The sequence below is a fragment of the Necator americanus genome, chromosome V (assembly GCF_031761385.1).
Source record: "Necator americanus strain Aroian chromosome V, whole genome shotgun sequence".
Classification (NCBI taxonomy): Eukaryota; Metazoa; Nematoda; class Chromadorea; order Rhabditida; family Ancylostomatidae; genus Necator; species Necator americanus.
This window is the reverse complement of record NC_087375.1, coordinates 12,781,683-12,794,090: the sequence shown is the minus strand read 5'-3', so window position 1 is coordinate 12,794,090 and position 12,408 is coordinate 12,781,683. Positions and strand designations below refer to the sequence as shown.

Here is a 12,408-nt window from a genome sequence, read left to right as displayed (position 1 = left end):
GGCGCAGTGGAAGCAGCAGTTGGAGCCGAAGGGGAACCGTCGCAAACTGCAGCGATGGATAGTGTTAGCAAGGGTTTCATCACGCTCCTAGCCGCTACGCTCCACCGAAGCGCCTCGAGAGAAGCCGCTTACGCAACTGCGCACGTGCTTCATCTCGTTTTGACCCTAGTAAACATCGAGTCACATATCGTTTTGACCAGTGTCTTTTTTCTTCGGACTCACCGAGTTTCTCCTGTTACATAACTCTCATTAAGAGATTTAGATGTTAAGGTATGGGTGAGTACTAGCCCATTCCTCAAACTTTAACATCTAAATATCCTAAGGCTTTTTTGAAGGACCTACGCTCCAGTTAATCTTTGCTTTCAGCTCACAACAGAAATTGTGCGAGTATACAGAAAAAAATCTATAGTGATATATTATAGTTACAGGGTGTTTCAGTGGTGGAGAAATATAGTCGGCCCTACCAAAGTCACAGTTCAGTTCACATATTTTCTCTCACCTAACGTTTCAAGAATTCTAACATAAAGCCAGCATGGCTGCAACTGCAACCGCTACCGTAAAAACCAAAGTCATTAAGCAAACAATGTCTACGTTCTCCGTTCCATTCCTCGAACAAACTGTTAACTTCCACGGTTTCATGTTTCGCTGCCTCTCTGTATATGATATGCGGGAACTAGATTCTCTTAGAATTTTGCTGAACACCAGCTGATTGTTTTTTTTTGCACATTTGAAACGTTGGAATGTGGCCTTTTTTGCGTTTTTTTTCCTTAGGTTCACTGGGTTTTTTTGGAATCCTACTAAGCTTTTTTTTTAACAAAAAAAAAAACACTGAAGTCGTTGAACTTAATATCTGTTGAACACTATAGAGATATTCACGTCACCTTCACTGCTCTCGAGCGCCTAGCTTTTCGGAAACTTCTCGCGGACCAAAACTTTTATTCAGATACCAATTTGTACTACTTTGTTTGTTTTTTTTTGTTTTATTAAAAAAATTGAAAACTATTCCAAATTTCCTGAGATTAAGTATTATCCTATCATTTTACTAATACTTTTATATTTCCTACCAAACTCTGCGAATGGGTTTAGGATTGTTTGTGAATTTTCTAGCATCTGCAAGAGGTCATTTTATTATACTTTCCTGAATATTCGTTTTCATTCCATGTAATAGCTTTCAATTTAATGTGAGGTGTTATCAAATGTCAAAGGTACATGTTAATTTCATATGAAAACAGATAGCATGAGCTAAATGCAGCACCGCTGTCGTAGAAGAAGTGTTTGGGCAATTTTTTTTATTCTGTTAGCTACGCGAACATAATGACACGAGTTTGCTTTTTTCCTAGCTATTCTATTTTCCAAAAATATAAATTTCCTGAGGAAACAATCGCTGTCAGTTGTATTCGGCTCATAACGATTAATTTTCTTTTTGGTAAATTTCCGGAATTAATACCATCTGGTGACAGACACTTGGATGGTTGTTAACGAGGAACCATAGCTTTTTTTGTGGATTTTACATCTGCGGAGAAACGGCCACTGTTTCCACTACCATTTCTGGCGCTTGCATTTTTGTTCTTTCAATGTGGCAAGAAAATTTTTTAAACATTTATCTCAGCATAACATATGTATCACGGTACTATCTGCAGAACAGGAAGAAATAATGCGACAATAATTCCAACGATTCATATTTGTTGGATTCCTGCCTTTTTAAAAGTTAATCAAATGTTTTGCAGGATTCTAGCGTCCTTCAAGGTCTTCTAACTCTATTAGGGTTGCCTGCACAATAAAGCAACTGTGCGGAACGAGACTTCGGTGGTAAGAGCTGTTTTATGTGTTTTACTTTTTCATTGCATAGACATGTGCTCGTCTTACGGATTGATTTTCCTAGACCCAATCTTGAAGAGAAACAATTGTCTTGGCTGAGTTAACTGACACTCGCCTCAACTTTGAAATTGAAATCCTTAAAATACGGCCAAGATGCCACGGCGATGTCGGTCAAGGAGCTCGAAAGCATTGTCCCACTGGGACCCGCCTCTTTCCTATTCGATGTGCTGCCCCCTTATTGCCAACCCCTCGTCGTTTCAGACGGACGAAGTGACTCCGCCTTTTTGGCTTCCAATAACCGCGTTACTTTCGGGTAACACAGCTATATCATATCGACTCAGGAGGATCTTTTTCGACAACTCGTTCCTTTTGTGTAAGTTTGCCCTTTACTGGGACTTTGACTGATGCCAGGAATTTTCGATGAAGCCTCTTGCATAAGTTCGTCAAGAGGATTCCGAGTTTCTTGATCCGATGGGTTTTCCTCTAATATTTCTGTTATATCAATTGAAGTGAGGATTTCCCAGGGAATGTTTATTGCTTGAGACATTGTTTTTGTGGCTATCAGCTATTTTTGTTTCGATTACAAAACCTTGCGTAATGTCCTTCTTAGTAAATTAAATCCGGACGTTTCTCAAATAAATAGTGGAACGCAAAGGATGAAAACACCTACTGTTGACATAAATATTTCGAGACTTTCTTGGCATCTTGGAGGTGATATTTGGATGAACTCATCTAATTTCCTATTTTCCTAACAGAAAGTTTGTTCAAACCTCCTTTCTAGCCCTCTTCTGAAATATCATTATCCGTGCGGGACTGGTGATTCGTTTAAAAGTAGTGGGAAAAATCGCATTTACTTCTTTTTGCTTTCCTTCGACTTCTGTTCCTGTTGTCCTTCAATGACAAAGGATGGAAGGACTTAATATTACCGACAAATAAGCGTTTCTTCAGCAAGTTATGTTTCGAAAACAATTACAGGATGTTTTTGGGCTATTTATTTACTTTTAATTATTCATGAATTCACTACCCTGTTACTCCCTCACTTTCGTTCTTCAAGATGAACTCGTTTCCTTTCTTGTTTTCGAATGTTCGTATGTAAAGTTAACTAATTAACTTAATTGGATTTCCTGAAGTAATGCGTTCAACATAGGATTTCGGTCTCTCCACCTGATAATGAATTTGATGCCGTTCCGTTTGTGTATGTGGTCCATGTAGAGATTTTCCGAAACTTTTAATTAGCTTCCTTTGTTATTATGAAGGAAGTAGTGTTGTTTCTCTCGGAAACCGTACTTATTTCCCGAGACTTTGCCTGATTGGACATTCAAAGATTATCCGGAACATTCCAAAAATTCTTCCGTGATGTAAGATCTGAATCTTTCTGCCTATTTTGTAACGTGTTCATATGTATAAATAATCGCTTCTGGAAAAACGCTGGAGTCCTAAATCAACCCGCTTTCTATGAAGTAGAATTTTCGTAAACAAAACAACCATCGTGTTAGTTGCTGGCTCCAAAATACGAAGATGACCTATTTTATGCTAATAAGATACTTCCTGATTTAAGTAAGGATATTCTTGAACGATTTTTGGATATTTATTCAATGTCTATTTGTTCATTACCCACAGTTCTACAGTAAGGTATGAAAATTATTGAATGAAATTAATGAAAATTATCAACCTAGAAATTGCGGATACGCAGCGTTTTTCTCCACTTTTGTTCCTGCAGAAAAATTTTTCCGACATCAAAAGTATGTCTAGAGTCAATGATTATCCGGCGCTTCAAAAATTGCTGGTACTCTGCATCTCGTATCTTCTGAGTCTGTTTCTTTGGCTAGTTTCTCCCTCTCGTCTTATGTCTTCTCCTTTATTTAGTTGAAAATTATTGTAGGGCCCCATATGGGTCCTTGATCCTATCCATTATTTATTCGGATCTAATTATCGCAATTAGTTCCAATTTATGGGTAATTATCTTTCATGCTGAGGACCGTTGGAGTTCCTATACGGTAATTCTTTTAGTTTCTTCGAATCGGAACTAATTTATACGTTATTGGTATTGAGAAGATTCTTGTGGATGAGGTTCGTATTTTAAGAAATGCTGCTCTGCTTGTCAGTTTTGACATTTATCATTACGCTTGGGGCATGTTTTGGGCGAGACTGGCGGAGGCTCCCGAATCCATCGACGGCTCGCATCGCTTTCCGTCTCTCTCTCTTTTGCTCCTCTTTTGTTTGTTGCAAGGCTGGTTCGGATTTCCAACATCCTCCTTACACATACATGATTATGTGCTTTTGTTTATGAACATGTCTGGATCATTGGCATCCTCTCATGAAATTCATCTTAAAAAACCGAAGTAATAATTAGACGTCCTGAGGTTGCGACATTTGGCTGTTCCGTTTGTGAAAATCGTTTTTTTTTTGCGAAGCGTAACTTCCATTCCTTTCAGGACCGCATCTGGATGCTTCAGTCCTCACAAAATCCGAGAAATCCTTAGGTTGAATTTTACGGTGATGGCACCATCCTTTGAGCTTATCTACCACTGATTACTGCGCAAGAAAAAGTACAATACAAAAAAGGCGCGCGTTTCCAATCTGTATTTCTTCGCTGGGTCAACTCGATTTGCCATGCAGTTCACCTATATTCTGACTATTTCTGATTTTTTTTTTACCCTCTCTTTTTATAGATATGTCCGCTTTACCTCAGTTCCCAATTTTCCATCATTTCCTGTGGAAAACAAAACCTTTGGAAAACAAACCTATAATCCGTGATCTATTCGATTTATTTCTGGAGAAGAATAAATTATGCATAACCGTCTTTTCTCCTATAGATTAGCCCGGTTTATTCTGAAGATGATTCTTCTCAGTGTGTTTTTATTAGATCTTATTTTCGTTCTTTCTAAATCGTCCCATTTGCATAGCCCCCCATCCTGGAAACGTCTCCTCTCATCCTTCAAGGATTGTTAATGAATCATTTATTCCGATGCAATGGATCAACGTGAAATTACGTGCAAAGCGTTTTCATGGCCGCTAAGAACACGACAAATTGCGCCATTTTTCACAAAAGTAGTCGTTAATTCTCGACTATTACGCTTTCTTATGCTAACTGAGCTGAAATCCACTCTTAGAGAAGTTTTTTTTTTTAGAAAATTTAATTTAGGCTCAATTTGTCGCTTTTGAGGAGGTTTACCTCAGAATTACTCCAGAATTTAGCTTTCTGAAGATTTTTGAAGTTTTCCCAGTGTGGCATTCTCTTTAACTTCAGAACAATCCATTTCCTTCCAGAACCTCAGAATCAGTAGAATTTTGTAGAAAGTGGAACGTTTGTAGGAAGTAGAAACTTCGGCGTTTTTCGCAGTAACAGTTCCAAATTTCTTCGCGTGAGTTGTTTTCCTTTGACTTTCGAATCTTTCGAATCACTCTCTGTATCTGCGCAGTCGTAGTCTGATAGCGCTCTGTTTCTCTGGGTCTCTCTGTTTAGAGCGTTCTTTTCTATACGTATATACATAGATTGACTGACTAGAGCCAAAAGTTCACATCTCTTCCAACTGCTTCATTTTTTTTTCGATGACATCATCTGGAAGGACCTCCATTTCCGGAGATGAAGTTTGTCTTTCAGTTCTTTCTTTCTTTCTTTCTTTCCTCTTCATTCTCAACCCCTCATTCTGATTTCACATTAACTTTCATATTTCATTGTACCATTGACAATCCTCGGAAATGCGCTTTGTTTCCGAACAAATTTTAGAACAACAATTTTAGGAAGTTCGCACGTGTTTCCCGTTTTTCTGATTTAGTTTTGCCGTTGCAGTAAACAGGATTTTCTGGACTCTGATTTTTGCAACCTTTTAATACATTCCTCATTTTTTCGAGCACATTCCACTTGTTCTGCGTATTTTCCAGTAAGATTTCTGAAACAGAAGAATACCAATTTCTTCGGAAATTTCCATTCTGAACTCCGAATTTTTCAAAGTTTTACCGTGAGTGCTGTGAAATTTCCGCTTTAATTCTTTAATCTCTTTCTCTTCTTTTAATTTTTTTTAATTCACAGAGCTTTTTCTAGTTTTCCTATCTGTAGGCCCATAATAATAACGGGAAATTCAATTAAATTTCCAGAAATCTCAAGGAATTTTTATTCACATTTTGTAACGATAAATTCGTGTATTCTTTTATCTTGATTTTAGATTAGCATCACACTAAAATAGATATTTTCTTCTACTACAGGTGATGTGGACATGATCCATCGTTATATGGGTCTACTCCTTCTGGCAGGATGCGTAATGTGTATGGGACCAGTAGTACGACCCGACAAATCACACATGAAGGTAAAAAATCGCTCCCACTTCAGTTATTTCCGCAATTTGTTGTCTCCGTACCAGAAGTAAAGATAGATTAACGTAAAAAGCACAGTTGAACTGATTGAGCTGCTCATCTCAGAGGTGACATCATTGTGACGCCGACATTCTGCTTCTGCTGCAAGCGCGCGGCTCTATTTGTTAAGATCTCCCTCGAGACATTGAGATATGTAGCGAGGAACTTTAATATTGGAAGAATTTCCGTCGAAAAATATAACTGAAAGAAGTCAACTCGATAACCCGAACTTCTTGGGGAAATCGTCCATTTCGAGTTTTGAGATTTTTATAACCACTACTTTTTTAATCGTTTTTGTTTATTTTATGTGTTTGAAATAATGATACGTTTGGACTCATCGTTTATTTTATACTTTTACTCATGAAGAGGTGGTATTTCGATCTTTGATCTCAGGAACAACGTCATTCTCAATTTTATACACACGTATGTTCAGAATTATCCTGTGATTAATAAATAGTTGAGATGCTCCTATACGGCTAGAGTTCCATTCAATCTCGAATTTCCTTTCCTTAGGTTTTTATCTTTCAATTTCAGTCTCTACGAAAACTTCAAATAGTGCTCTCGTGTGGAAAAATAGGAGTAGAGGAAAGAAATTCTTTTTTTCAACGTAATCTTTGCTATCTCATAGAAGTGAGATGAATTCTTCTATTTCAAGTGATTGTTCCCAAAAAGTAAGCATGAGAATCTTTCATGAGGTCCTTGAAAATTGCATAGAGTCCTAATGCTGACCAAGAGTTTGGAGTTTTCTTGAACATTCATGTCTCATGTATGGAAGTTATTAAAGTTAGTATTTTTTAGAGTGTTCTGAGAAAATGTGGTTTTGTTGTTTGAAAAAAAAAACGTTCTTATTTCTAAAGGAAAAAAACAAAACAAAACCAGTATTCATTTTTATCCACTTTCTAGTGTTTGTCTGATTGTTTTTGTCAGTCGTTCTATTTTTAGACAGGACATCCGAGAAATCCGCGAACGCCCCATCGAATCCATGAAAAAGACGATACGCATGTTGAAGAGGTACTATCCAGAGAGAAACGACGACATGAACGGGTTGCTGCTTCTGAGACGAACAAATCCGGCACCGGCGCCGAGATTTCCGCCGAGCTTCCAATGGAACGACTTCGTCGTGCCTTTGGCCGTAACGACTACCTACTTCCAGAAAACTTCAAAACACTTCGAAGATCGGATATTCCCGTTACATATCGTCTACATGATGATCTTCTTAGGTACTACAGGTAATCTTTTTAGGATCATTCCTGGTTTTTAATTGGTTCCGGTCGAAGGTCCCAGATGAAATGGTGAAGATAGTAGAGATTGAGCTTTGTTCGCAGCCCTCAACCACTTAACGTGCGAATAGAAGAGAAGGCTTAAGGATGCGGAGGGTAATTTGAGGGCAATACTGAACCTATGTGCGTCCGCACGACGCCTACATGATCTATGATCGACCTACGACGATATCTAAGGTGAATTGTGGGTATTTGGGGAGAAAAATTGCACGGATTCAGAGAAAAATGCTTAAATTGGTTTCGAGCCGAGCATTGAAGCACTTTACGTCGATGTCGATGAGTGATGGCATCGCACCCAAATCCTATGGGATCCACGATTCCTTTCAGGATTCGCGCCCTTGTATTCCACACTTTGCTAATAGGGCCTATTCGAGAGGGAGTTGACTTGTATTTAGCTGCTTCATAGCGGGAAAGGGGGAACGAGAGAAGTAAATGAGAAGGATTCATCCTGAGAAAATAAATATTGGAGCGGAATATGAGTGTACGTTTCACACATGACTTTTGAAATGGAGTGAGAGAGAATAAGCTTGGCCAGCTTCGGTGAAAGCCTGACGGAAAACTTTTTTGAGTAATTTTTTTCCTTCTTTGTCCCTGAGACTCATTTAATATGACGTCACTTCTTCTTCATAGTATTTGGCATCATCTCCTCTTTTCAAGGAAGTTCTCCATTGCAAAGCTGTTCCTGTTTGCCTTGTCTAGTGTTCCCACAATTACGCCTTTTTATGTGAACGAAACTTCTGAAGCTTTTTTTCGGAACTTTCCAAAAATACTTGAGAGTTTTGTCATTTCTTCACTCCGTTTTTTCCCCCATTTTGGTCAATTTTATGTTCGTTATAAATATCTTATGTTTTTTTCCGTTATCTGAAACAAATTCCAACGATCTCTTTACAGAGTGAGAACTCTGCTCGCACAAACTAATCAATGCAATTTTTTTCCCGACTGACTTCTATCCTCTATTATATTAGTGTTAATTTCTAAGGAATCTGCACTTTTATTCACCGAGAGGGCTAAGTATTTGTTGTGGCATTTTTAAAATGAGGTGTGTAAAAACAACTATTTGTTTTTATATGAATTCGAAAGTTTGCTATTTCTATTAATATTATACATATTATTATTATTGTTATTATTATTATTCTATAATTATTTATTCGATCGCAACCGATACTCCCTTCTTATGACGAATATCGTTCTACTGCAACACAGTTGTATTTTCGGAATGACCAAACGTGGTGAAATTTCCCGTCAAAATCAAATTGTCTTTTTTTAACCAAAGGTTTTTCTGTGCATACCGGAAGTAAAAGACATTTTTACCTTCGTAGAATGTGATTGGAAGATACCAACTTTGTGAAACAAAACATTTTGCAATGCTAGATTCGGCTTTAACTTTAACTACGACAACGGTGTTAAAAAGCGAAAGAATGTCCTAAAAAGATCCTTCCACGATTTAATTCCTATTCTCCTTTTTCCGTAATAGATCGCTCCATACCGGATCTCGCAAACTGCAAACGTAGCATCGAAGAACAGACAGAATATGACGCAGCTACACGAATTTTTTCTAGCATGGAATTCCTGCACATTCGAGGACATTCTGGTATTTTCGATGATTTGATTAGTTCTAGTCGTGCTCTTTGTTGTTGCAGTTGCTAGCGCTCGGTTTTTGAACTCCTTAGGGTGCTATATCAATCAAGCAGAAGTTATGTGGTGAGCAGCCTGAAAAGTGGTTAAAAAAGGACGAGAAAAAGTATTTATGGGTTTCTCTTTGAGAGTCTGAATTTGTCGAAGAAAAAAAAAACAGGGAAGATTGTGATGGAAACTTGCTCTGTTCAAAAAATCGTGGATTGTCCCATAAAAATTATGGTCTAGATTGATTGATACCAGACTTGTATATTTGGTTGCGAAAACCTTGTTACAGACATTCTTTAACTCCATGTTCTTTAAAGACAACGTCTTTCTACGCGTTCTTCGCTTGAAATTCAGTAAAAAAATACAAGAAAAAGTAGTAGGTCATATATTTGTATGGTAAGATATATGCGACTTTGTATTCTTGCTGCAACCTCAAAATGACCTTTCAATGATTTGTCGACTAGCCATTTTATAAACTAAAGTAAACTAAGTAAAGTAAGTAAAAACTAAGTAAAGTTAAACCGAAGCTGAGCCATCCATCCGGCGATGGTTAATAGCGAATCGCGTGACATCTTGCATTTAGCGATAATATATAACCGCAGAGAATTTCCGTTCTACCGTCATTGTTTTGGTGGTCGAAGACGTTTTCGTCAATGTCGCCAGAGGTTTTAGAACTTGGAAGTTGTTTGGGACAGGAAAACATTGACATAGTGACATGTATATGCTTATGTGCGTCTCTCAAATCTTTTGACAGTGAAGAATTACGGAATCCGTTTCAAAATGAAAAAGTTTCCTCTTCTTTCCATAACTGTTGGTAGAGTTGTAAGAAGAAATAGAGACAGATGGTACGTATTTTCTTTTTTTTTCTTTTTCTCCTGCTTCTTAGAATCACCATCTTTAACACAACTATCAGAGCCAGAGTCTTTCGTTTCTGATGGTCTACATAAACCAACGAATGAAGTGCTGGGTGTTGGCCAATCTGCCCAAGACCCTCGACTTCAGTTCAAGATGGTTTGCGCTTCACGAATGACTATGAATGACTTACAAAAGTACTTGCAGACGGTGTATCGAGTATCTGGTATCAATTCATCGACCACGGAAGAATAGAACGCTTTGCTTACCTACGAAGGTTTTGAGCCATCAACTGTACTAACATACTGATGACCTTCTACCACTGCACTATCTGTACCCATGCTAACAAATAATTTTTTTCTTGAAAAATATTCGAAAAATGAGTAAATAGCCAGTTATCTTATAGAACTCTCATTTGTAAATTAATTAACCATTGATTTAATATTAATTAATAGAGTGTAAATTAATAGAGTAATTCCCTTAATTATAACTACTACTCTTACTAGTTATTTAAGCAGAGTTGATCTGATGGAAACTGAAACCGTGTACCTTGTACAACTGGCAGATCCTCTTTCCCTATAAGAGAGTCTAAGCCGAGGTTCTGTGGATGTTCCGAGATGACTCGAGGCCCTTCTAGTCACTCTCAAAGATTTCCTGAATTCAGTTCGTTTCAGGAAATGAAACCGATCTTGTGCTGAATAATTCCGATTAATGTTGTTGTTCCATGAACAACTAGAATAGTATCTCGAGTGTAGCATACATATATGGCCGATTCAGTTGTTTTCGCGTTGTTTTTCCCGAAACGAACGCAGTGCCTTCGGAATGCGATTTGCATTGGCTTGTAGTGCGTGCAGAAGTGTTTCAAATAGGGGTCCATTTGCACGTTCCCCGGGGGAAAGGTGCGATGAGGACGGCCCGGGCTGCTCCTTCGCACACAGCACCGTCTTCAGCTGTTTGTTATCAACGAACGAACACCTCGAATTTGAGCAGTTCTTCAACAAACAACCCAACTTTGCAAACTTAAAGGGGCGACAGGGTCTGAATTGGGTTGCATGGCTTTTTTCCTTGGATGCAGTGGACATTGTCGATCAGAAGAATGCGAGTGCCGGAGCTTAGCGAGTCTATAAAATTATAGGGGAGGGACTAGTATTCCTCCTACAATGGATAGTCTATGTGAAACGTCCTTGACGATTCACTAAAAATATGTTCAGTATTTTTCTCAGTAGGTATAAGTAAAAAGATAATTTTATGGTACAGTAGTAAGACGGGAGATTGAGGTGAGGTTTGAGTTTGTTCCAAGCATGCACTTTGCCTCTTGATTTTCTTTTTTATTTTTGATGTTCAGACTACATCCTTATCGCCACTAGCGCTACGCAAAATTCTCTTGTAGCCTACTTACTCTGGATTAATGTAGCATGAAAGCTGGAACAAGGAGTCTGGCCAATGGCAACTAAAAGAACCAAGTGTATACCAAATTCACTGCAAACAGTTAACGTCATAATTAGCACCGCCAAAACCTTAGATTGAATAAACTTGATTTCTATGGATAATCCAGCTGTAATTTCTATTGTTTTCAGGAAAGGCACACGTCCAGTCACTCATCCGAATAAAATCGTTTCCGTTTCAATGAGCGTATTCCTCTATCAAATCATAAAACTGGTAAATTGATTTATTAGCAGCAATAAAAAAATAGGGGAATAACAATGGCTGCAAATTTTTTCGATTTTTCATTCCATATGGCAGTACGAAAGTGCGACGGACAAGTTTTCCACGTGATTTGTGAGATTTCTGGATTTTTTCAAGACAGTTAATGCAAAGAAGAAGAACGTATTTGCTTTAGAAAAAAGTGTGAAGAAAACTGACTATTCCTATTGACATTCTTCGCTAAGGGAAACTGAAGTGGAATGCAGAAAAAGGCGCAGCAAAAGAAATTACTTCAAGAAGAAAGAAAGAGAAAAAAGAAGAGACAGTGGATATCATATAACCTCGCATGTACTGTTTTTAAAAGAAAGTAAATTGATACGTTTGTTTTATAAAAAAACTATCTGCACCCTTTTTTCGACCTAAGTACGATACGGAGTCTTTTTTATATCACATTATCGGGGAACTTTTTCAGAAATTTTCCAAAACACCAGGAAGTTTCTTCCCATAATTTCCTCCGACTTTTCCAAACTTCTTTTTTTTTTTGGTTTTTTATCCGACAGCTCTTATATTTTCCAAAAAAAAGTGTTCTTTCCTGCGAAACCACATGAACTTTTTTCAAAGAAAAGGTTTCCTCCAGTTGCCGTTCCATTTAAAAATATGAAAAACTTGTCATTTCTTCACCACTAACTACTAAATTAAACTACATGTATAATTTTGGCTAAACATAAATACCCGAATAAAAAAGTCTGTAAACTTCGTATTTCAGGACGCCGTGAAAAACACAATCAGTCTTTCCGGAAGTTTCGAATTGGTGAGTGAATTTTTCTCGGCTTTTTTT

The 12,408-nt window shown here is 37.8% G+C and overlaps 1 protein-coding gene across 3 annotated transcripts in view; it reads left to right on the top strand.

The window, feature by feature from the left end:
• Positions 1-262: 262 nt before the first annotated feature.
• The window catches only part of RB195_013682 (uncharacterized protein), a gene marked incomplete at both ends in the record, with an annotated part of 31,954 nt that continues 19,808 nt past the window's right edge, over positions 263-12,408 (top strand). The window contains 6 exons of one of the 3 annotated variants that reach the window (XM_064203619.1): positions 263-276; positions 1,784-1,809; positions 6,025-6,125; positions 7,114-7,400; positions 11,504-11,585; positions 12,337-12,381. In XM_064203619.1, the coding sequence (XP_064059499.1) occupies positions 263-276; positions 1,784-1,809; positions 6,025-6,125; positions 7,114-7,400; positions 11,504-11,585; positions 12,337-12,381 (555 nt within the window). Of the gene's footprint in view, positions 277-1,783; positions 1,810-6,024; positions 6,126-7,113; positions 7,405-11,503; positions 11,586-11,815; positions 11,825-12,336; positions 12,382-12,408 lie in introns of those variants that run through there. The other 2 variants (XM_064203623.1, XM_013453900.2) reach the window with 2 other exon arrangements.